At 33.8% G+C, this 22,594-nt stretch overlaps 2 protein-coding genes across 3 annotated transcripts; both read left to right on the top strand.

The window, feature by feature from the left end:
- Positions 1-677: 677 nt before the first annotated feature.
- Positions 678-3,981, top strand: LOC140762216 (monooxygenase 2-like). 2 transcript variants are annotated; one of them, XM_073099863.1, is made up of 7 exons: positions 678-835; positions 936-1,082; positions 2,058-2,123; positions 2,278-2,446; positions 2,678-2,768; positions 2,832-2,906; positions 3,302-3,981. In XM_073099863.1, exons 1-7 carry the CDS (start codon positions 759-761, stop codon positions 3,826-3,828), a joined length of 1,152 nt encoding a protein of 383 aa, XP_072955964.1. In that variant the 5' UTR covers positions 678-758; the 3' UTR covers positions 3,829-3,981. The 2 variants fall into 2 exon arrangements, with proteins under 2 accessions (XP_072955964.1, XP_072955963.1); XM_073099862.1 differs by having other exon boundaries at positions 2,678-2,906.
- A 14,351-nt stretch (positions 3,982-18,332) lies between these two features.
- Positions 18,333-22,156, top strand: LOC140762217 (monooxygenase 2-like). Its single transcript, XM_073099864.1, has 6 exons — positions 18,333-18,558; positions 18,659-18,805; positions 19,652-19,717; positions 19,964-20,129; positions 20,216-20,444; positions 21,345-22,156. Exons 1-6 carry the CDS (start codon positions 18,485-18,487, stop codon positions 21,866-21,868), a joined length of 1,206 nt encoding a protein of 401 aa, XP_072955965.1. The 5' UTR covers positions 18,333-18,484; the 3' UTR covers positions 21,869-22,156.
- Positions 22,157-22,594: the final 438 nt, after the last annotated feature.

Genomic DNA, 22,594 nt, shown 5'->3' with positions numbered 1-22,594 from the left:
TTGCGGTTTAGGAGATTTGGGAGATTTGGGAGGGATGGGAGATAAGAGATAGAGAAGGTAGGGTTTAGTTGGATATTTATAAAAGCAGATAAACAGATATCCGTTATTCGAATTCGTATCTGATAAAATTAACTATACCCATATTCGTGTCCGGATCTAGATTTTTTTCTCAAAGGCTATCTTTATCTGGACATTTTAGTAAATAGCTATCAGTATTCGTATGCAAATCTAGATTGGATAGGATTTTTCTATCTATATCCAATCCGATCCGGATCATGTAGCGGGTGGGGTCAGACTTAATCCAACCCATTTTCGGCCCTACACATAAACCATTGATTTAAAGCAAATAATTCAATAAAAACTATTAATTTCTCTGGATATAAATAGGTTTTTAGGGAGGTCCAATTTAGTCAAATACTCGGTCAATTTCTCTATATTCTTTCAGTGAGTTAATTTGGTGCTTGTGTTATTGTTAAAGGCACAGGGACGTTCACGTGGATCTTATCTACCTAATATCAAATTCTAAACAAGAAAAAAGAAAAAAAAAAGAGAAAAGTCTCCCTATCCTATTGGTTTCTGCCATTGTCATCAAGGTATCAATAGACAAGTCCAATCTTTGTTGTCAATATAAGCCAGTAGCAGCCCCCCTTCCTCTACCATCAGCAATGACCTCACTGCTTTTGTCCCCTAATCCTCCACTTATATAAGTAGCAACCTTTGCTTTTGCGAGTCCAAACCATAATTGCTGGCATACAACAATGCAGGAGGGAGTAGAAGATGTCGTCATTGTCGGCGCCGGAATAGCAGGTCTTGCGACGGCACTAGGACTACATAGGTGTTTGATTAAATGCCTCAACCAAATTTCTTTCACGAATACCATAACTAAATTATATATTACTATGTAATTCTGTGATGATAGTAAGGATTGGATGCAGGAAAGGAGTCCGAAGCCTTGTTTTGGAGGCGTCAGAGGTGTTGCGGATATCGGGCTTTGCGTTGACGATATGGACGAATGCATGGAGAGCGCTAGATGTGCTTGGGGTGGGAGACTCCATCAGGCAGCAGCATATTCTCCTTCAAGGGTAAGATTTCGACAGTATCTGCGAATCTTTTGATAATGGCTTTATTACGGTACTGGCTAATGGTTAAAATGTAGAAAATCAAATCTACGTCGCCTATCAGCTTAAAAAATTTCGAGTAATTTACTGATTCATTTGACATCAGAGCAGGAGGTAACGATTTTGAATCGACTAGATTTACACTCTTAACTTAAAAACGAGAGGGTATTAGTCATTTACACATGCTTATTAACTTTCATAATAATTTGTTAGGAATATTCTATTAAAATTAAACATAATGACAATCATAACATTTTGAAAGTCTTTAAGTAAAAACAACCATATCTTGGCCTGCTAATAATTTCATACTGGTCAGTGAGAATTGATAGGTTTGTCAGCACTTCCCCTATGAGTTGAAAATAATTCTATGCTATTGGACAAGGGCATTTAACCCAACTTTGCTCTTTACAATCATAAGTTGGAAATAATAACAAAACCAGAGTTGTTGGTAATCACTGTCTCCGGAAAGTTGTTGTATTTGCACATGAACATAGAAATTAACCTTAGGAGCAAAATATTTTATGTATGAACAAAGTTCTAAAATTGCATACAGAATGCTAAGTTGGCAGCTTTTGGTATTATATATCCCCTTGTCCATGGTAAGCTTCAACTACATATGAATCGCTTCTGGACCGCAATGAAAATTAACATGACTCTAGAGGGTCAACCTACATATTGATCTTATGTGGGTACAGCATGTCTACTTTGAGAAGTATTATGGTATCTTTATGTTTTATCACTGACAGTTTAAAATTTATTTCTATGACTAAATCATCTGATAATTTGGAAGCCAGTATGCTTTGTGACAATGCATGCAAATGTTGTTTACCCATATCGACACAACCATTTTATCCTTTTGATGAAAGTTCTTACCTTACTGTACACAAGCTTGAGATGATTTAAAAGAAACTATGGTAAGATTTTTCACATTTTCTGCAGGTTTGTAGTGTCCTCTGCATCTGGAGCCATCACATCAGAATTGAGCTTTAAGAAACGAGAAAATCAGTGAGTTCATTGAACTTCTTGTGAATAAACTTAACTTTGTGAAAAAAATAGTCTCTACCTTAATGTCTTTTGGTAGTCTCATACTGAACGAAAGACAATTTACAAAGGTTTGTTATAAATCATCAATGGTTTATCATGCTCTACTGTAATGCAGGGGCAAGAAATTAGAACTCCGATGTGTGAAGAGGAATATATTGCTAGAAACTTTAGAAAGAGAACTGCCATCAGGCACTATCAGATACTCTTCTAAGATTGTTTCAATTGAAGAGGATGGCAATGTTAAGATCTTACACTTAACTGATGGCTCCATAATCAAAACCAAGGTACACATTCTTATAAAGGAATGTATAATGTGCTGATAAAGGCAAGCAGAATCGGCAGTTGACCACTGACTGAGGGCAAAACTGGACCTTTGTTTGACGTGGGCACTCTTTTGTTTTGAGATGGAAAATCATGATCCCAGTTAGACACAACTGGTGATACTAAAATTTACAAAATTTGGTCAAATAAAATATATAAAATGCTAATTTTCCTCTTAGTTTTTGTCATTACAGGTATTAATAGGATGCGACGGGATTAATTCACAGGTAGCAAAATGGTTAGGGCTAAAGAAGCCTGCTTATACAGGGCGCTCTGCAACCAGAGGTATTGCTGAGTTCTCATCAGACCATGATTTGAAACCAGAATTCTCACAAATTGTTGGTAAAGGCTATCGTTCAGGTTTTTTACCATGTTCTGAAAGAAGTGTTTACTGGTTCTTCACTTGGAGTCCCTCGCCAGAAGGTAAAACTGCATGCATTTATACGTCTCTAAATGTACTTGTGTATATGTAAGTTGGAGTTTTGTTACTTGTTACCTAAAGTTCCATAAAGAAACTAATCCTCTGAAGTGCTAGACTAAAATTTCTCAGAATTGAAATATGTAAGAGTTGGTATTAACTCTAAAAGGCTAACCCTCTCTCAAATCTTATATATAAAAATAACTCAAAGAAAAATACACTTTATTTCACTTTACTATCATATCTACATGTGCAATATAGTCATTTAAAAATAATAAAAATCTACATTAAAACTACTATCTAGTCCTCATGTCAAGTCCATCAGTACACATATGTTGTGCTTTAACTCTACTTAATATTTCCACATCTTACTCCTCCGAACTCCTATTTTTGTATGCAGAAAAGGAGGCTGCAGAGGAAAGTGTAACCAAGATGAGACAGTATGTACTAAGCAAGCTCACAAATGTCCCTAAAGAAGTAAAGCAAGTAATAGAGATCAGTGATATTGGCGAAGTGGTCTCAACTCCATTAAGATACAGGTCACCATTCTCTTTGCTCTGGGGAAATATTACCAAAAGAAACGTTTGCGTCGCTGGAGATGCCCTCCACCCCATGACACCGGACTTGGGTCAAGGAGGCTGCTCAGCACTTGAAGATAGTATCGTTTTAGCCAAGTGTCTAAGTGAAGCCATCTTGGAGGGCCACAAAGGAGCCCAAGAAGAGTTTGATAGGATTAAGCTAGCTTTGGATAAGTATGCCAGGATTAGGAGATGGAGGAGCTTTCAACTCATTACAACAGCTTACCTTGTGGGATTCATACAGCAAAGTAGTGGAGCAGTTATAACTTTTCTAAGGGATAAGTTTTTGTCCAGATGGATGGCTAAGATGCTGCTGAAAATGTCCGATTATGATTATGAAAAGCTTTGATCTGTTCAATTTGAGGTAAAATATGTAGAGGATATGAGAGTTGTGGTACTAGTTCTGCATGCTGTTAGAGAGTGATATATAATTGACAATCAAATTGTAAGTGCGATATTCTTATAATGATAAATTTGTGGATAAAATAATATTTAATTTTAATTATATAATTTAAATTCATGTGTATAGTCAAATTACATAGTTTATGAAAAGTCAAACTGTGCCAAAAAAAATCATGTCAGCTGATACAGAATTAACTTCAGCAAATAATGTTTTAGAACATCGTTATGGCATGGTTAAGGGTGTCCGGACGAATGGAATGCAAAATTTAATGTAATTTAAGTGGTCGGACGACGTTACTAGGATAGCAAAAGCAAGTTTTGAATATATTTCACATTTGGAGTTTTCTTGGGTTGATTTTGCTATTTTAAAGCAATGACATTTTTTTTCCTCTGTATAACTAGAGGCTTAAAGAAAGTAATCCAACTCATGCAAGTTTAAAGCAAATTATCTACGAGTTCTAAGATATCTTATGGAGCATAATTCATATTATGAGGAGAGTTACTGTCATATGTGTAAGCGATATTATTGTAATGCAAAATTTGTGGACAAAATCACATATTTGAGTAGTATAATTTAAAGTTATTTATATGGTTAAGTCATATAACTTATGAAAGATAATTTCATGCAAAGGATTTAAGTGGCATCTGGTTGGCTAGAATGGGTCACTTTAGTCCATACAAAATAAGTGGAGATGGCATGACAAAACAAGACATCAAAAGAATGTTCTAAATCAGAAAATGATATGAGGATTCTTTTGGTGGCTTATTTTAGCACGAGTTATATTCCTAGCCTCCATTCATGGAGATGAAAGTCAAAGGTTTTCACCAATTGAAAAGAGAACTCTAAGATTTTCACTCTTATCTTAGAAGAGTTTTCAAGATTTTTCACAGAGATTATGTTCTATATTTGAGTGAGGAGCTTCTATACTTCTTTGGTTACTCAAGCTACAGTTGAGAATGATTCAGTAGCATAGAAGGAGCTTAATATTCATCAACATCAAACAAATCAGTATTGCTTTTGAGGAGGTTATTTAAATACTACGGTATTGTAGTGTTTGAAGAAGCTCTAAGTAAGTCTTATTTCTATTGCTTGATGAAATAAGATTAATCAGTTTTGAGCAAGTTCGTAAATTTTTTTTTCTATGCGAGAGTAAGTTTTCTACTTCAAAAAAATGTGTCGTCTTATATTAGCCATGTTTACTTTTTATTTATTTATTCATATTTGGCTTTTCATTCTCTACTCTTAATTGGTTTCCCATGCACCGACTTAAGCTCGATTTTCTTTGTCAAATTAGAATTCAGATTTTCTAATTAGTTTTGGTTTCCAAATTTGATTCCTGTTCAGCTTTTTTTTAGACCTAGTAGAACTTGATTTTTTAAAACTAATTTGGATTCGTTTTTTGACTTGGCTTGGGCTTTGACTTTTTATATTTATACACCCACTAAACTCGGTGCTCGCTGAACCCTAACATAATCAATTCAATCCTTTTTGTTGTCTAAGGCTAATTCGGTTGCGATGCTTTGCAAGTTTGCATCAAAATAAATAGAATCTAAAACGCAACCCTGCTCGAGCTCATTTTGCTCGATCTATCCATTAGAGTCTGTAGATAATAGCGTGTCCATTGAGGTACCTAGCCCACCACTCACAATTGGCATAGCCAATGTCTATTAGATTTATGTTTCTTAAATTCAATTTTAATTCCTTAAATTCTTATTTCAATTTCTTAAATTTCTTAAGATTAATGTTATAACCACAAACATTCTCTTCAAACAAGATGATATGGTATTATCTTCTTCACCGATAGTATTTTTCTCAGTCTCATAGCCTTTATTATTAATGGATAAGACAATAACACATCAGAAGTATTTATAGAATGTTCTTAGACATAATATTATTTCTTTTCCTCTAGGGAAAGCTAGCAATGGTAAAATTAAAATTACAATTTTGATGGTTATTTTATTAAGAATTGGAAAGTGTGGCAAATTCATTTTTGTAACAAAGAAGAGAACTTTTATACCAGTGGCAATAGGAATGGCTCAGAGCTTATCCTAATGGCTTCCTCAAGTGGGGAGGAGGAAGACTAATTAGGGAGAGTAAGATAAGCCGATTTAGCCCTAACCTCACCATGGTGTCTTATGTCCAAACCTAACATTGTCTTATACTTAAGGTGGCAATCTTGGCTTTTGTTTATCTTCTCAGTTTACTTGAAGTTGCGACAATTCGTTTTGGTGTTTTTTGAGCACTTCCGCATAATAATAACTTCGAGGCGATATGCCTTATTAAAAACACCTGCTCTCTTAGGCTGACCACCCTCTTAAATTTTAGAATTTTATTTAGTACACCTTAGTAATCATCATCGCCGCCCTTCAGAAAAGTTAGGGGCAAGACATCATCAATTTTCATTCTGAATGATAAAATAATTAACTTAGTATTATTTTTATAAAACTTATTAGTTTTAAATCCCCCCTACGTATTCTCTTTCATCCATGCTGAACAGCTGAAGCCAACAAAATTCAAGTCCTATCAATCCTAGATAGTGAAGAAAGAGACCTCAAAATATTATAAATATAGAGAAAGATGAAAAACCCAAGACAACATGCATCTCATAAATAGTTCATAATGTACATGTAAAATGTAGCTATTACTGGTAAGTATTTTGTAGGTTTTATTTGGGCATTTTAAGAGTGATATCTAATCAAAAATAAAGTCAAACTAGAAAAAACTAACTGTTTATATTCACTCTTGTGATTAATAGATTTGACAGAATTGTGCACATTCTTATGCTTAAATTTAAGATATGCCCAGACTATCCAGCTCTTCAAGTTTTTTATTTTTTTGCTAGGAAATAGTATTGATATATTATGAGGATTTGCACCATAAACTAAATTATTTTATATTTTACTATTTTCAATTTTAAATGACTGTAATGCACTTATCTTCAAATTGGTGTAGGGGTAATTTTGATATTTATAGAAAATTTTGGGTGAATCTGCGAAGAAGAACTAAAACAGGTAATAAGGGAAAAATATAAATTATTTTGAAAATTATTTTGATTTGTAGTACAAATCGCCCAATGTATTACAATACTTTAAGTTAATATTCATATCTAATAAAAAATTTCCTTGCTCTTTAAATTAAAGTTAAACTAAAATATAACTATATATATATATATATATATATATATATATATAAAATTAATTCTGGGTAAACATATTATTGTCAAAATTTATGTATTTCCATATGCTTCTTTATATACCATTCAATTTTATTTTTAATAACTTTTTATTAATATAGAAGTAAATAAAATATGTTAGCTCTCCCTGTATAGGCAGATAACTTTTTTACACCTAAAGGAAGGAAGGAAAGGCATTGAACCTAACCTGCATATGCTTCCCCTTGATCAGGTCAAATGCTGATGGATATTGTTTTTGGGACATGAAACCTATGGATATTGCTTTTGGGACATGAAACCTAGAAAGAATTTCTCTGGATATCGATTTGCCATAGTGTGTGATCGTGGAAACAACTACCTTTTCTCTTCAATCTTGTCTGGTATTGAAGAAAGAGCTGTGAGATCCCTCCCCTTCGCATTAGTTCATCCAAAGTTCCTTGCGAATGTAAGGGATCTCATAGCTCCTTCGTCAGTACTGGTACTGCTACTCAATGAGAAAAAAATAAGCCTATCAACCAATATTATAAGGCAAATACTTTAATACTTCTTTAAAAATTATAATCTTAATCCAACGGATATAATAGATAGTTTTTATATTCGATACAGATTTCAAAACCACATTATGTAAGAAAAATAGCATATTAGTCAAGAATATTTAATTACATGTGTCTAACTTCTCAATTTTTCTGTTATACGTTTGAAGATTTTATCCGTTAGATGATTTTCATCAAATCGATTGATAAACAATTAACTCTATGGTATGGAATAAGCGCCATACACGTTCTTTTCTTCCATTAAGATTTTTCTCTTAAATATGATTATGCCCTAATTATAGGAGATATCATTTAATATTAAATAATTTAAATTTGAAATTTTGGAGATAAACTTCTATTTAAATATGATTATCTATCTCTATCTGTTAAAATTTAATTAAAATCAATCTTAAACTATTGAGAGATATATGTAAATAATAAAAAATAATCAAAGAGATAAAATGTAGTTAAATTTTCATCAAGTTAATTATAAAAGACATCAATACCCTTATTTTGATATATATACATTATTCTTAGTTACAGATATATTTCTTTTACTTGATAAAATATTAAGATAATATAATTGTATAAAAATAAGCGTTATTTGCACCAAAAACCCACTTGGTTTTTGATTTGGCAGCTCAATGTCATTTTTGGTTTCCCTTGCACTTGAGGCTTTTTTCCACATTTTTCTTCTAACTTTGCCTTTCTCATATTCGAGTATTGTTGCCCTATTATATAGAGTGCAATTATTAACTTGAAATAAAAAAGTAATATTTTCATTATCTTTTTTTGTACTTGAAGAACGAAAAAGGGTTTTGCTAGGGGATATCTATTGTAGACATCATCTTCTTTTACTCTAGGGTTTTTGCTTCTTCGATCTTGTTCCACCCCGAAATCTCGTCTAAGGTTCCCTCTAAAGGTATTCTTCATCACCAGTAAGCAAGCAAGACCTTTCGCTCTATTTTTTCGACTAGTACCATTGAGGCTATTATTTAAAAATTTTCTCTTAAATTATTGTCGGAGATTTTTGTTTTTGTCCATATTTTGTAGCAAAGATTTTTCCAGTTTGTAAGGATTTGTGGGGCTATTTATTGAGAAACCCCCTTAATTTCATGGGTTGTGATGTAATATTAATGTTGCTTTCTTAATTAAATTACCAAAGTTTATTTACAAAATTCGTCCTTGTTATTTTTATTTCACGGTTTATTGACAAAAGTCAATTAGGTATTGCAGTTTATTGACAAAATTTGTTTTTGTTATATAGGTTTTGTAGTTTATTGATAAAATTCGTCCTTGTTATTTATGTTTCGCTGTATTAACAAAATTCATCTTTGTTATTTTAGTTTCGCAGTTTATTGACAAAATTTATCCTTGCTGTTAATTAGGTTTTCATAGTTTATTGACAAAATTTATTTTTGTTAATTAGGTTTCGTAGTTTATTGATAAAATTTTTCCTTATTGTTATTTAGGTTACGTAGTTTATTGACAAAATTTATTCTTATTGTTATTTAGGTTTCGCAGTTTATTGACAAAAGTCGTCATTGTTGCTATTTAGATTTTGCAGTTTAATAATAATATTCATCATTGTTGTTATTTAGGTTTAGCAATTTATTAACAAAATTCGTCTTTGTTTTTATTTAGGTTTCCACAGTTTATTAATAACATACATCCTTGTTATTTTTAGTTCGCAATTTATTGATAACATTCATTCATATTATTTTGGTTTCGAAGTTGTTATTTTAGTTTCCTAGTTTATTGACAACATTTGTACTTATTATTTTGATTTTAATTATCAAAATTAGATATATATTTTGTGTGTTGTACACTTAAATACCTATTGGATGTTTGAAATATTATGTTCTTATGATTTTTGCAGAGAATTTGAATAAATATAATGACAAAATCCAAGAAGAGAGATTTCACTAATCATAGTGAATTGAAAGGATTTCAATTAAGTCAGACATTTCTATTAAAGAGGAAGAGAGATTTCACTAATCATGGTGAATTGAAGCAGACCCTTCTATCAAAGAGGAAGAGGGACTCTAATGATAATTTCCAAGCCAGTTAGACCCTTCCATTAAAAAAGAATATTGATAAGGCCACAGAGGTATCTGATTCTCAGAGTCAATGGAGAAAATATCGATTCTTTAAATCGTGCTTAGTTACTTCACGATGCTATACAAGTAAAATAAGTGAGATGTTCAAGTTCATTTGTAATCGACATATGGAGATTGCTTTCAATACACCTTTCAAGTATTTATTTGACTTTCTTAATGTAGCACAAGACACACCACTCCTTCGAGAGGTAACTAAGGGATGGAGGAGTGGATCAACATTTGTTTTTAGAAAATTTAAGCTTCAGTTGAAGGTAGTGAAAACTGTCGTAATTCTTGGATTACCTTTAAAGGTAAAATGATAGTCTTTGACATGAGCAATTCGAAAGGTGGAAAAATGAATGAGGAATGGTACGACATTCCTTTTGTAAAGAGACACTTCATTCGTGGAACGACAATAATGAGAAAACAAATGGAGATTGTATTGGAGAAGTTGTCACCTTTAAATGATGAAGAGAGTGTCATTATTTTGTTAAAGTGTACATTTTGTTAATTTTCAGTACTATTTTATTTCAGCATAGTAATTATACTTGCCCCTCAGAGTTTATCCCATATATTGAGAATCTTTAATATATTTGTAAATATAATTTGGGATTGACTATCCATGGGTTCCTCTCTTTCATTCCCTCTAATTTATAGTTGAGAAGGTCAACTCCATGATGGCGATGGGGAGTTTAGCCAATAAAGTGTTCATAAGTGGATGTACCATTGTATTGACGGTAATCATGATTATGTTGATGTTTGTAAACCTATTTACTTTAGATTTTTCTAACTATCTTTACTTTCTTCATCACATATTTGGTTCGTAGAGCATTGGCAAATTTTGAAACCCAATTTCCTTGACATGACTCCCAGAATATTTTGATGGGCTGATGTTATCAAGTTATAGAAATACACTCTCGCAACCCTTATGCCTCAATTGAGTATTGAGAAGGTAGGTCTAATTAGAAAGTTATTTAATTATGTCCATGATATGCTTATGTAAACTTTATGTTTTGCAGATCTTTCCTCCCATTCAGTTTACTAAAAAGGAAAAAAATAATAGTTAAAGAATTAGATCATGGCTTAGGTGAAATTCTACTTAGAATAAAATTTGTACGTATTAAGAAAAGAAAAAGAGTAAATCATGTATAGATTGAGTTGTACACTTAATTATTTTTATTAGATTATCAATAAGTTAATATATATGCCAAATTTATTTTCTTCAGGATAAATGTAAGTTAGGACTCCCTAGTGAACAAGAATTATCCATCTACGCAAGCCGAATAGAGCAAGAATCATTCATCCACAAATTATGTGCATCTATGGATTATTTGAAAAGACGGATGAGCCGAATGGAATGAGAAATTATCGAATTGAAAGCTGAAAATGTTTAATTGAGGAGACGATTTCAGAAGATAGAAAATGAGAAGATAGTTGGGACTACTGAGTGGACTAGTTCAAGTAGTTTAATTTCGAAGAAGTTCTGGTTTATCCCTCTTCACATTTGCTACCATGGGCATCTTTTGGTGGTTGACATAAAGAACTGGAAGGGCATTCATTACAATTCTTTGTGGGATTCTAGATACTCACAGGCTGCAAAGAAAATGGTGAATATTTTATTTTACATGACATCATTTAGTTAAGTATTTGTAGTGAGATATCTGAATAACTCAATTATATATGTAGATAGGATAGGTCAACAGATGGCTGCGTACTTTTGCACCACAAATATATGGTATCTTGCCTGAAGAGGTGTTAAAAGAAGGAAATTGCACGAGGGATTGGGAGCTGTTCAAAGCCAATTGCCCGAAATTGGCTAATTCGTAAGTCCATTTAGTACATATAATGTAAGTTATTCTTGAATTCGTAACTAGTTCATATTGCATTCTTTTGTAGGGTTGATTGTACAATGTTTGTAATGTTATATATTGACTATATCAACATAAGGCAGGCATTTGATTTTCAACAGGGAAACATGTGCACACTTAAGGCTTTCACGTGTGTTACAATTATTAGGAACGAGATTTATAGGGTGCTGTTAGTACTAAAAAATTTAATTAAGCAAGAATCTCTGTTCACGAACTTCCTTGATATGTTTAAAGCATCTCGAACACTAGTAAAACAATTGATCCTTGATATGTTTGAAGTAAAATTCGTACTTAATGATAAACTATCTTTCTACTTAATCTACATAGAAAATTAGTTAAATTGGTTGTTATGCTAAAGGAATTCGTACTTAAATTACGAACTTCCTTGCTATGTTTGAAGCATCTCGAACACTAGTAAACAATTGATCCTTGATATATTTGAAACAAAATTTATACTTAATGATAAATTGTCTTTCTACTTAACTTATACAGAAAACTAGTTAAATTGGTTGCTATGCCAAAGGAATTCGTACTTAAATTACGAACTTCCTTAATATTTTTGAAGTATTTCGAACACAAGTAAAACAATTTATTCTTGATATGGTTGAAGCAAAATTCATACTTAATGATAAACTGTCTTTATACTTAACTTATATATAAAACTAGTTAAATTTGTTGTTGTTCCAAAGGAATTCGTACTTAAATTACGAACTTCCTTAATATATTTGAAGTATCTCGAACACTAGTAAAACAATTGATCATTAATATGTTTGAAGCAAAATTCATACTTAATGGTAAACTGTCTTTCTACTTAACCTACATAGAAAACTGGTTAAATTCATTGTTATGCCAAAGGAATTCATATTTAAATTATGAACTTCCCTGATATGTTTGAAATATCTTAAACACTAGTAAAATAATTGATCCTTGATATGTTTGAAGTAAAATTTATACTTACTGATAAACTGTCTTTTTGCTTAACCTACATAAAAAGCTGGTGGAATTCGTTGTTATGCCAAAAGAATTTGTACTTAACTTATGAACTTCGTTGATATATTTGAAGCAATTCAAACACTAGTAAACAATTGATGCTTAAACACATCCTGTATGTGGCAAACTTGTGTGAACCTAAACACATCATGTATAAAACAAATTTAAGAACCAAACACATTATATATAAAACACATTAATTTCAAACACATCAAAGACACAAAAATAAACACATGCACATTTAGATAGTTTGATGTGCTGTAGTAGGTGACTGTAAGCTTCCACTACAAATTGTTTGGGGATTCGTGCAAGACCTAGAGTTGTGTCCTAGTTCTTTACAGTTCAAGCACTTCTTCTTTTGTACTCCTTAGTTTTCACCCTGTGATGATTTTTCTTTTCTTCCGCTTTTGATCAGGTTGAAGTCTCATTTAGAGAGGTAGCATTTCAATCTCATTTGAGAGACCCGGTGGCCAAAATTCCCTTGATGTAGATAGTGGAATTGAGTCTGAGTATGTAGTTAAATATATTTCTTTAGTAAAACATCTCTCGCAGTACTCATAAGGATCAAGATGCCTAAAGCTTAGAGCAGTAATACCGTCTGTGTATGGAATTTCAAGAATATCCCACGCTCGGCAACTACAAGTTCTTTTTTCAATGTTTACAATATAAGTCCCATCATAGGAGTAGATTTGGAATTCAGAAATAGAGGATGAAATAACATTCACAAATCGAGCATTTTCATGAGAAATGTCTGGAGCATCTTCAATTTTTTTATCCATACGAGTACTATATTTTTCGACAAGTGTTATTCGATTAAAATAGAATTCAGTTATCTTTTGTCGTCTCCATCAAATACTGTACGAGTGCAAACTTCGATTGATGAATAACATTGTTTAGACTTTCAAACATGTTGATTGTTAGTGTAGAATATCTTCTACTCGGAAAACAATAATTAGCCTATGTACTTGTAGAAATTTTATTTATGTAAGCATACTATTGAGGAAACTCTTGTTTCGTCTACTCCATGAGGTAATTGAACTCCGTCTCCCTATAAGCTTATGCTGCTACCCGAAACTTATTATACTAGGGAGAACCCTTTACAGCATTTGGAAGGTTTTGAGAGAGGCGCACCATACAATATCCATGATAAGCTTTAGGAAATGCATCATCCACTGTACAAATTAGCCCCTTTTGCCTATCTGATAATATCGTCATATACTCAAACGGTTCAATTGATACCTGAAGATGATATAAAAACTAGCTCCATGATTTAATGTTCTCAACTTCGGCAACACAAAATGCTATTGGAAGAATTTGATTATTAGTATCCAAAATTATTGCAACAAGTAAGCAACTTCTATACTTGCTAGTTAAGAAAGTAGCATCAATGTTGAGCAATGACCGCAAGTGTGATTTGAATTAATGCAAATATTCACCAAAAGCCCAAAATACATGCTTAAAACATCCAAAATCAGCCCATTGAAGTTTAGTTACTATATTATGATCCCTCTTTTTAAACTCACGGAGGTAGCCTTGCAACCACTTGTAAGATTCCTCATAGCTGTTATAGATCTTTTCTATTGCCTTCCGTGTAGCGCAATATGCTTTATACTAACCTACTGAAACACTAAAATTTTTCTGCATTTTAACTTGAATCATCTTTGGAATGTATGCTTCAGTACTCTTTAGGACCTACTCACGCACTTCATTGCATATGAATAAATTTGTATATTGCTTATGATCTCTCATAGATATATCTTTACTACATACATGTTGTCCAATAAGATACTTTATCCTAAATATATCACCTGCTATCTATATAGCCTTTATCTTCCATTGATATTCCTCTGAACTACATTGGGAAATAATCTTCTGAAGGTTAGTTTTAACAGGCTTTAATTCAAATCTATGCTTGATAGCAAATAATTTTAGTACTTTTGCATGAGTTATGGAACATCTGTCCTATAAATAGATCATCTGATGTGATATATTGTGCCATTTCAACTTCAAGGGTTTTTAAATGCTGTACATAAAATTCTACATAATCAACAGTGTTTGAAATATGTTCATTATCATCATAAGGTTGGACGCTCAAGTTTGTTGACACATCATTCTCATTAGTTAGAGATGGATCAATAGAATTCTTCTTAAAGATTGTGATTTGTTTTCTTATTTAAAGACGAATCAAATACAATCAGTGATAGGAAATTCTTCACCAAGATTCTCATTATCATCATGAGATGAGAATCAATAACATTTGCTGTGACAATATTACCAAGATCACGTACAGAAGAATTAACCTCACTGTCGAGTACATACTATCCATTTAAATCGAAGGCTGATCAGTAGGATGATTGAGAAGAGACGATCCTCCTACCTTATCCAAATTAATATGGCTCGGATTCGGAACATTTGAAACAATAGGCAACTGCTCATTTATGGAGCTTTTCATATGGATTATCCTAAAATAACAATAACAACACAACGATGTTAAATATTAAGGAAACTCAAAGTGAAATTATGATATTCGTAACTACATTTGTAGTTCAATTACAAAATTCGTAACTAAATTCATTGTACAATTATAAAGTTCGTAGTTCAATTACGAATTTAGCTACTATATTTATAGTTCAATTACGAAATTTGTAATTGAACTAATAGTTCAATTTCAAAATTCATAGTTCAATTGCAAAATTCATAGCTTATTCATACTTCAACATACTTTAATTACGAAATTCGTAGTTCAATTGCAAAATTCATAACTAAATTCATACTTCAATTACGAAATTCGTAGTTGAACTAATAGTTCAATTTCAAAATTTGTAGCTAAATTTGTAGTTTAATTGCAAAATTCATAGCTAAATTTGTACTTCAATTGCAAAATTCATAGCTAAATTCATACTTCAATTAAATCCGTAGTTGTAGGGCTTTCAGGCTTGACGAGCAGCTCGGGCTCGACTCGGGCTCGGCTCGGGTGAAGCTCGAGTTCGGCTCGGCTCGATCAGAGCTGAGCCGAGCCCGAGCCATCATAATAGGCTCGAAATTAATATCGAGCCGAGCCTGAGTTGGAGCTGGCTCGCTCAGGCTCGGCTCGATAGGCTCGATAGCCTGACTCCCTATGACTAAGGACACGTGGCATAAAGAAATATTGCCACGTGTCCCTCACTAACTTATTCTCACCCGTAACACAATATTTATCACCCTCACCTACCCCACCCTCATTAATTACTTCACCTTTCCCATCACATCACATCACCTTCCCCATCCTCATTTCCCCCACCCCACCCTCACCTTCATTCTCACCCTCATCCACCCGATCACCACTCCAAACCTCACCCCACACGCCGCCACCTCTTCCCTCCCCGTCGGCCTCCTCCTCCGTCGGCCTCTTCCTCGCCTCCATCGGCAACGACGGCAAGCCACCACCACGGCGCCATGCCTTCCTCTCCGTCGGCCTCCTCCTCCGTCGGCCTCTTCCTCCTCCTCCTCCGCAGTCGGCTTCCTCCTCCGTCGGCCTCCTCCTCCTCCGTCGGCCTCCTCCTCCGTCGTCGACCTCCTCCTCCGCCGTCGACCTCCTCCTCCGTCGGCCTCCTCCATCCGTCTCGGACTCCTTCGGCAAGCCGCTGTCCTTGTCGCCACCGCCCACGTCGCCACCGCCCACGTCGTCACCGCCCACGTCGCCACCGCCTCATCCTCTAATCGAGCCCGAGCTTTGCTCGGGCTCGGCTCGGGCTCGGTTAGGCTCAGCTCGAGCTCGGCTCGGGTTGAGCTGAGCCGAGCCTGAGCAACATCATGAGGCTCGAAACTAATTTCGAGCCGAGCCTGAGCCAGAGCCGGCTCGCTCAGGCTCGGCTCGTTTACACCCCTACGTAGTTGAACTAATAGCTCAATTTTAAAATTTGTAGCTAAATTTGTAATTTAATTGCAAAATTCATAGTTAAATTCGTACTTCAATTACGAAATTCGTAGTTGAATTAATAGTTCAATTTTAAAATTCATAGCTAAATTCATAGTTCAATTACAAAATTCATAGCTAAATTTAAACTTCAATTACGAAATTCGTAGTTGAAATAATAGTTTAATTTCGAAATTCGTAGCTAAATTCGTAGTTCAATTGTAAAATTCATAAATAAATTCGTACTTCATTCACAAAATTCGTAGTTAAACTAATAGTTCAATTTTGAAATTCGTAATTCAATTATAAAATTCATAGCTAAATTCATGGTTCAATTACGAAATTCGTAGCTAAATTACGAATGTCGTCATTAAAGTATGACATATGTTAATCAATAACGACTTTTATATTCAATGTCGTCATTAAAGTAGGCAAAAGTAATTTCCCTACATATATTCAATATAATCACAAACATAAAAATATTAACTCACTTGGATAAATCTTTCTATTTCCTTGTTTCAAAAATTTGTATAGCTCGATAAAATAATGGTGACAGATCATATATCTCTATAATATCACTATATTCGAAGATATCGATAAATATATCACGGTTGTTCGAAGGGAATAGGTACTTCATAGTGTAAAAATCTCTTCTTATCTTTCAAAATAATAGCACCATTATAGTGAAACAAAATTCTCACATTATGATCAGATAGATTTTCCATTCTTCGAAGATATCGACAAATATATCGTGGTTGTTCGAAGGGAATAGGTACTTCAAATAGACTTCAAACTCACTTAGAGGGATTCACATTACTTTGGAGAACTTTGACTTCAAATCTAATAAACTACATTGTCTACTTATACTTCTGTGATACAACCATTCTTATAGTACAAAAATCTCTTCTTATCGTCCAAAATAATAGCACCATTATAGTGAAACAAAATTCTCACATTAAGGTTAGATAGAAGTTCCATTCTTATCAATATAATGAAGATAAGTTCCCAAATGCACAAATTAGAATAAGAAAAGGAAGAAGAAGAAGCAGCTCATTCCGTTCCTACAACGTCCAGTCAATCAACTTCACGTAAAAAATATTGATTTCTCTGTTTGCTTTCTTTTTGAGGCATTTAATGCAATACTCGAGTACGAGAAGGGCAAAGTTGGAAGAAAAATATAGAAAAAGCTTCAAGTGCATGGGAAACCAAAAGTAACCCTTGGTTGCCAAATCGAAAACTAAGTAGATTTTCGGTGCAAAAAAGCTAAAAAATAATATGCAATGTTATATATCTAAAAAAGATAACAATAACCTAGTAATATCTTTCATTCCTTTTATACCCTTGACAATCTTAGCTGTTAGATTTTCATCATACCGATTAGTAAACAATTAACTCTACGTTACGATAAGTTCCCAAGTTAGAAGATAAGTTCCCAAATGCACAAATTAGAAGAAGAGGAAGAAGAAGAAGCAGCTCATTTCGTTCCTACAACGTCCAGTTAATCAACTTCACATAAAAAATATTGATTTCTCTGTTTGCTCTCTATCTACGGCATTTAATGCAATACTCGAGTACGAGAAGGACAAAGTTGGAAGAAAATATAGAAAAAGCCTCAAGTGCAAGATAAACCGAAAATAATCCTTGACTGCCAAATCGAAAACCGAGTAGATTTTCGGTGCAAATAACCTAAAAAATAATGTGCAAGATTTTCGGTAATATCTTTCATTTTTTTTATACCCTTGATGATCTTAACTTAGATTTTTATTGTACCGATTGGTAAATAATTAACTCTACGCTACGAAAGAAGTGCTCTTATTATAATGGTTCCAAGAATATTGTAACTGCTACTTTGTTGCTGACTTTGGCATGAAGTATCACTGAATCGCTTGATCAGTCCAATATTGTGGTCAAATATAAGCCAGCGTAAAGGGACTGGAATTTCTGTGGCAAGCAACCCTTCCTACACCATCGCTGCTGCTTCCTCCTCCTGGCCTCTACCATCCTTATATATTAAGTAGCAAAGGATAATTGCTAACATACAACATATGGAGGTCGTAGAAGATATCGTTATCGTTGGTGCCGGTATAGCGGGTCTTGCAACAGCGCTAGGACTATATAGGTGTTTGTTTAAATGTCTCAACGAAATGGCTTCCACATATAGCACAATTTAACTGTATAGGTCTATGTGATTTTCATATGATACTAAGGAATTGATGTAGGAAGGGAGTCCGGAGCTTGGTTTTGGAATCGTCAGAGGCGTTGCGGGCGTCAGGCTTTACCTTGACGACCTGGACAAATGCATGGAGAGCGCTCGATGCGCTCGGGGTGGGGGACTCCATCAGGCAGCAGCATGTTCTGATTCAAGGGTAAGCTTTGGATAGTATTTGTGAATGTTTAGACGAAACCGTTATGAGGATAAGGGCATACTAGCCATTGATAGTTAGAAGATAGAAACTTAATCTAGCATTCCCTATCAGCTTAAGATTTTGGAGTAATTTACCAATTCATGAGTTTGAATAGCATAGACTCACTGAAAAAAGAGAGTTCGCCCATTTAATTCAAGTCCATAGTAAAGGTTTCATACTACCCCTTGATAGTAAGCATGAAAATTGACTGGCTTGTCAGCACTTACTCTATGAGTTGAAAGTTTCTCTATGCCATTGGACAAGAATATTTCACGTCGTTTTGATCTTTGAAAGCATAAGTCGGAAATAACAATGAGATCAAAGCAGACGGTGATTATTCTGTCTTTAAGAGTTATTGTACTTGCACACAAATATGTCAGTTGACAGAAAATGTTTTATGCATATAACAAAGTTCTACTATTATATGCAGACTGCTAAGTTGGCAGCATTTGGGATTATACAATTATCCCCTTTTCAATGGTTCAGCTTCAGCTACATATGAATTGCTTCTGTACCCCCAATGAAAATTAACATGATTGTATTTATATGGAGTCAACTTGCTATTGATCTTATATGGGTATAGCATGTATATAGTATCATAATTAAGAAGTGCTATCGACTCTTTACTTTTTATTGCTGTCAGAAAAAGTTTGTTCCATGACTAAAGCATCCGTTAGTTTGGATAATTTAGAAAAAAAATATTGTTTGAGATTTATCCTTTTGATAGAAGTTCTTACTCTCACAGTATACATGCTTGAGTTAATCTGAGAAAACCATGATACGATCTTTTTTATACATTTTCTGCAGATTGGTAGTTTCCTCTGCATCTGGAGCTGTCACATCAGAATTGAGCTTTAAGAAACAAGAAAATTGGTGGGTTCATCGGACTTACCTCCTTAACTTTAGGAAAAAAACTTCTCTACTGATGAGCACATGTAATAAGTGATGAACTTTGGTATGATTATCAAAAGACACTACACCAAAGTTCATCACATATTACATGTGCTCATCAGTAGAGAAGCAAAGCACCATTCACATTTAGCTCTACAATATCTTTGACAATGGACTGTGCTCTTGATTTCTAGATCCTATGCTAATTATCATGCTGCTGTAATGCAGGAGCAAGCAAGAAGTCCGTTGTGTGAAGAGGAATGTATTGCTAGAAACATTAGAAAGAGAACTACCATCAGGCACAATCAGATACTCTTCTAAGATTGTCTCAATTGAAGAAGATGGCACCATTAAGCTCTTACACTTAGCCGATGGCTCCATAATCAAAACCAAGGTACACGCTTGTAAAAGATTGTCTACCTTAGTTGTCAGATTAAAATTGTGCAAATTTTGGTCAAATATGCTATTTTATTTTTACAGGTCTTGATAGGATGTGATGGGGTTAATTCACTGGTAGCAAATTGGTTAGGGCTAAAGAAACCGGTCTATTCAGGGCGTTCTGCTACCAGAGGTCTTGCTGAGTTCTCATCTGGCCATGATTTCAAACCAGAATTGTTACAATTTGTCGGCGAAGGCTATCGTTCCGGTTTGTTACCATGTTCTGAGACAAGTGCTTACTGGTGTTTCACTTGGATTCCCTCACCACAAGGTAAAACTGCATGCATCCATGTCTGTAGATGTACTTGTGTATGTGTAGGTTGGAGTTCTATTACTTGTTATCTAAAATTCCATAAAGAAGCTAATCCTCTAGGTAATGTGAAAATTCTTGGGCATTTAAGTACGTAAGAATGAGAATAATTGAGTCGTAATTTTCCACTTGCAAAGTCTTATAACATAGGTATATTGAGCAAGCTTAAGGGCTCATTTGAGCACATACAGTGGAAAACCTAAAATAAACTTCAGACAAGCTTATGTACCAACTGTATGCACCAAAATATGAAATATTCTAGATTAGAGCTTTGTTCATGTGTTAACATTATTGATTATTCAATCAAATTAGAATATCGATGGATTAAGCTGATAGCTAGTTGCTAATCATAATGGTGTAAAGCATACATCAAAGACTTGCTAAGTTAATGTGACCTGGCTCTGCCAGTTTGACCTAGTGAAATTTTGAAATGTCTATAATTTCTTATATAGTGAAATTCAGATATGTGCACAAGTCAATTTCAACTTGGTTCAAGTCAAGCACGCAAGATCTGATGCAGGTGAAATTGAGCCAATTTTAGTCTTGTATCTTATAAGGTTGGCCTCATATTATCTTAGCTCACTTAGCCTATAGGCTTTCATCTATCTGGGGAAAAAAAGTTGTCTTATAATCTTACCTCCCCTAAATCTTATGTATATCTATATATATAGAACTCAAAGACAAATTCACTTTATTTCACTTTATACAATCATGTGCATAGACATTAAAACTTTTATCTAGTTCTCAAGTCAAGTTCACTAGTAGCTCCACTGAAATAATTTTACATTATAATCCTCTAAAGTCCACTGAAATAATTTTACATTATAATCCTCTAAAGTCGTACCATTTTTTCTTTTGCAGAAAAGGAGGTAGAGGAAAGTGCAACCAAGATGAAACAGTATGTTCTAAGCAAGCTCACAAATGTCCCTAAAGAAGTAAAGGAAGCAATTGAGATCAGTGAGATTAGTGAAGTGGTCTCATCTCCATTAAGATACAGGCCACCCTTCTCTTTGCTATGGGGAAATATCACCAAAAGAAACATTTGCGTCGCAGGAGACGCCCTCCACCCCATGACACCAGAGATAGGTCAAGGAGGTTGCTCAGCACTTGAAGATAGTATCATTTTAGCTAAGTGTCTAAGTGAAGCTATCTTAGATGACCACAAAGGAGCCCAAGATGAGTGTGACAGGATTAAGCAAGGGTTGGATAAATATGCCAAGAATAGGAGGTGGAGGAGCTTTCAACTTGTTGCAACAGCTTATGTTGTGGGGTTTATACAGCAAAGTAATGGAGTGGTCATAAGTTTTCTAAGAGATAAGTTGTTGTCCAATCTGATGTCTAAGATGCTGCTTAACATATCTAATTATGATTGCGGAAAGCTTTGATCAGTTCAGTATGAGGGTAAAATATTGTAATGTAAGTTATAGCACTAGTCTAGCATGTTGATGCTATTTTATGGTAGGGAATAATAAATAAATAATTGCAACCTTATAGTTGATTTCATGATATGTGGTTTATTGACAATTATAATCCATCGTTCATTTTTTCTTTCGAGACGACGAGGGAAGGGCATCAAGACCAAGCAGGCTACGGCGAAGCAGCTTATCCTCCTCAAAATTCTCTGAATTATGGTGTGTGAGATATCATGTGTTTATTCTTCTAAACTCTGTTTTCAGTAAATGAAGTTATTGCTACAAATAAGAGCGAGTTTGGGGTGAAAATGATACAGAATATAGATTCTTCTCTCTTTTGTATTTTTTTTCAGCTAGTTTTATAATGACATGAGTACAAGAATATTATTTGAACTTATAATTCAAAAATAATAGTTTTGACGATTTTATAAAACGAAAACATCTACCCTTTATTTTTGTTATCATTAACACTCTATTATATAGGTATTTATTGTTTAACCCTCTATTTTACTTTATATGTAATGACCGTAGTACTCCGGAACGTGCCAAAGAGTATTTTCAGTATTTTTAATATTTTGTTTTCTGACATTAACATAATAATATTTATTTTGACAATTATTTAGATTAATTTTAAGGGTTTTTGGATATATACCCTTCAATTTTTATTTATTTATTTGTATATCCCTTTAAAGTTGATAT

This window comes from Typha angustifolia, chromosome 7 (genome assembly GCF_048772165.1).
Source record: "Typha angustifolia cultivar Huaian chromosome 7, ASM4877216v1, whole genome shotgun sequence".
Taxonomy (NCBI): domain Eukaryota; kingdom Viridiplantae; phylum Streptophyta; class Magnoliopsida; order Poales; family Typhaceae; genus Typha; species Typha angustifolia.
The sequence above is the reverse complement of the archived record's forward strand: the minus strand, read 5'-3'. Positions and strand labels throughout refer to the sequence as shown.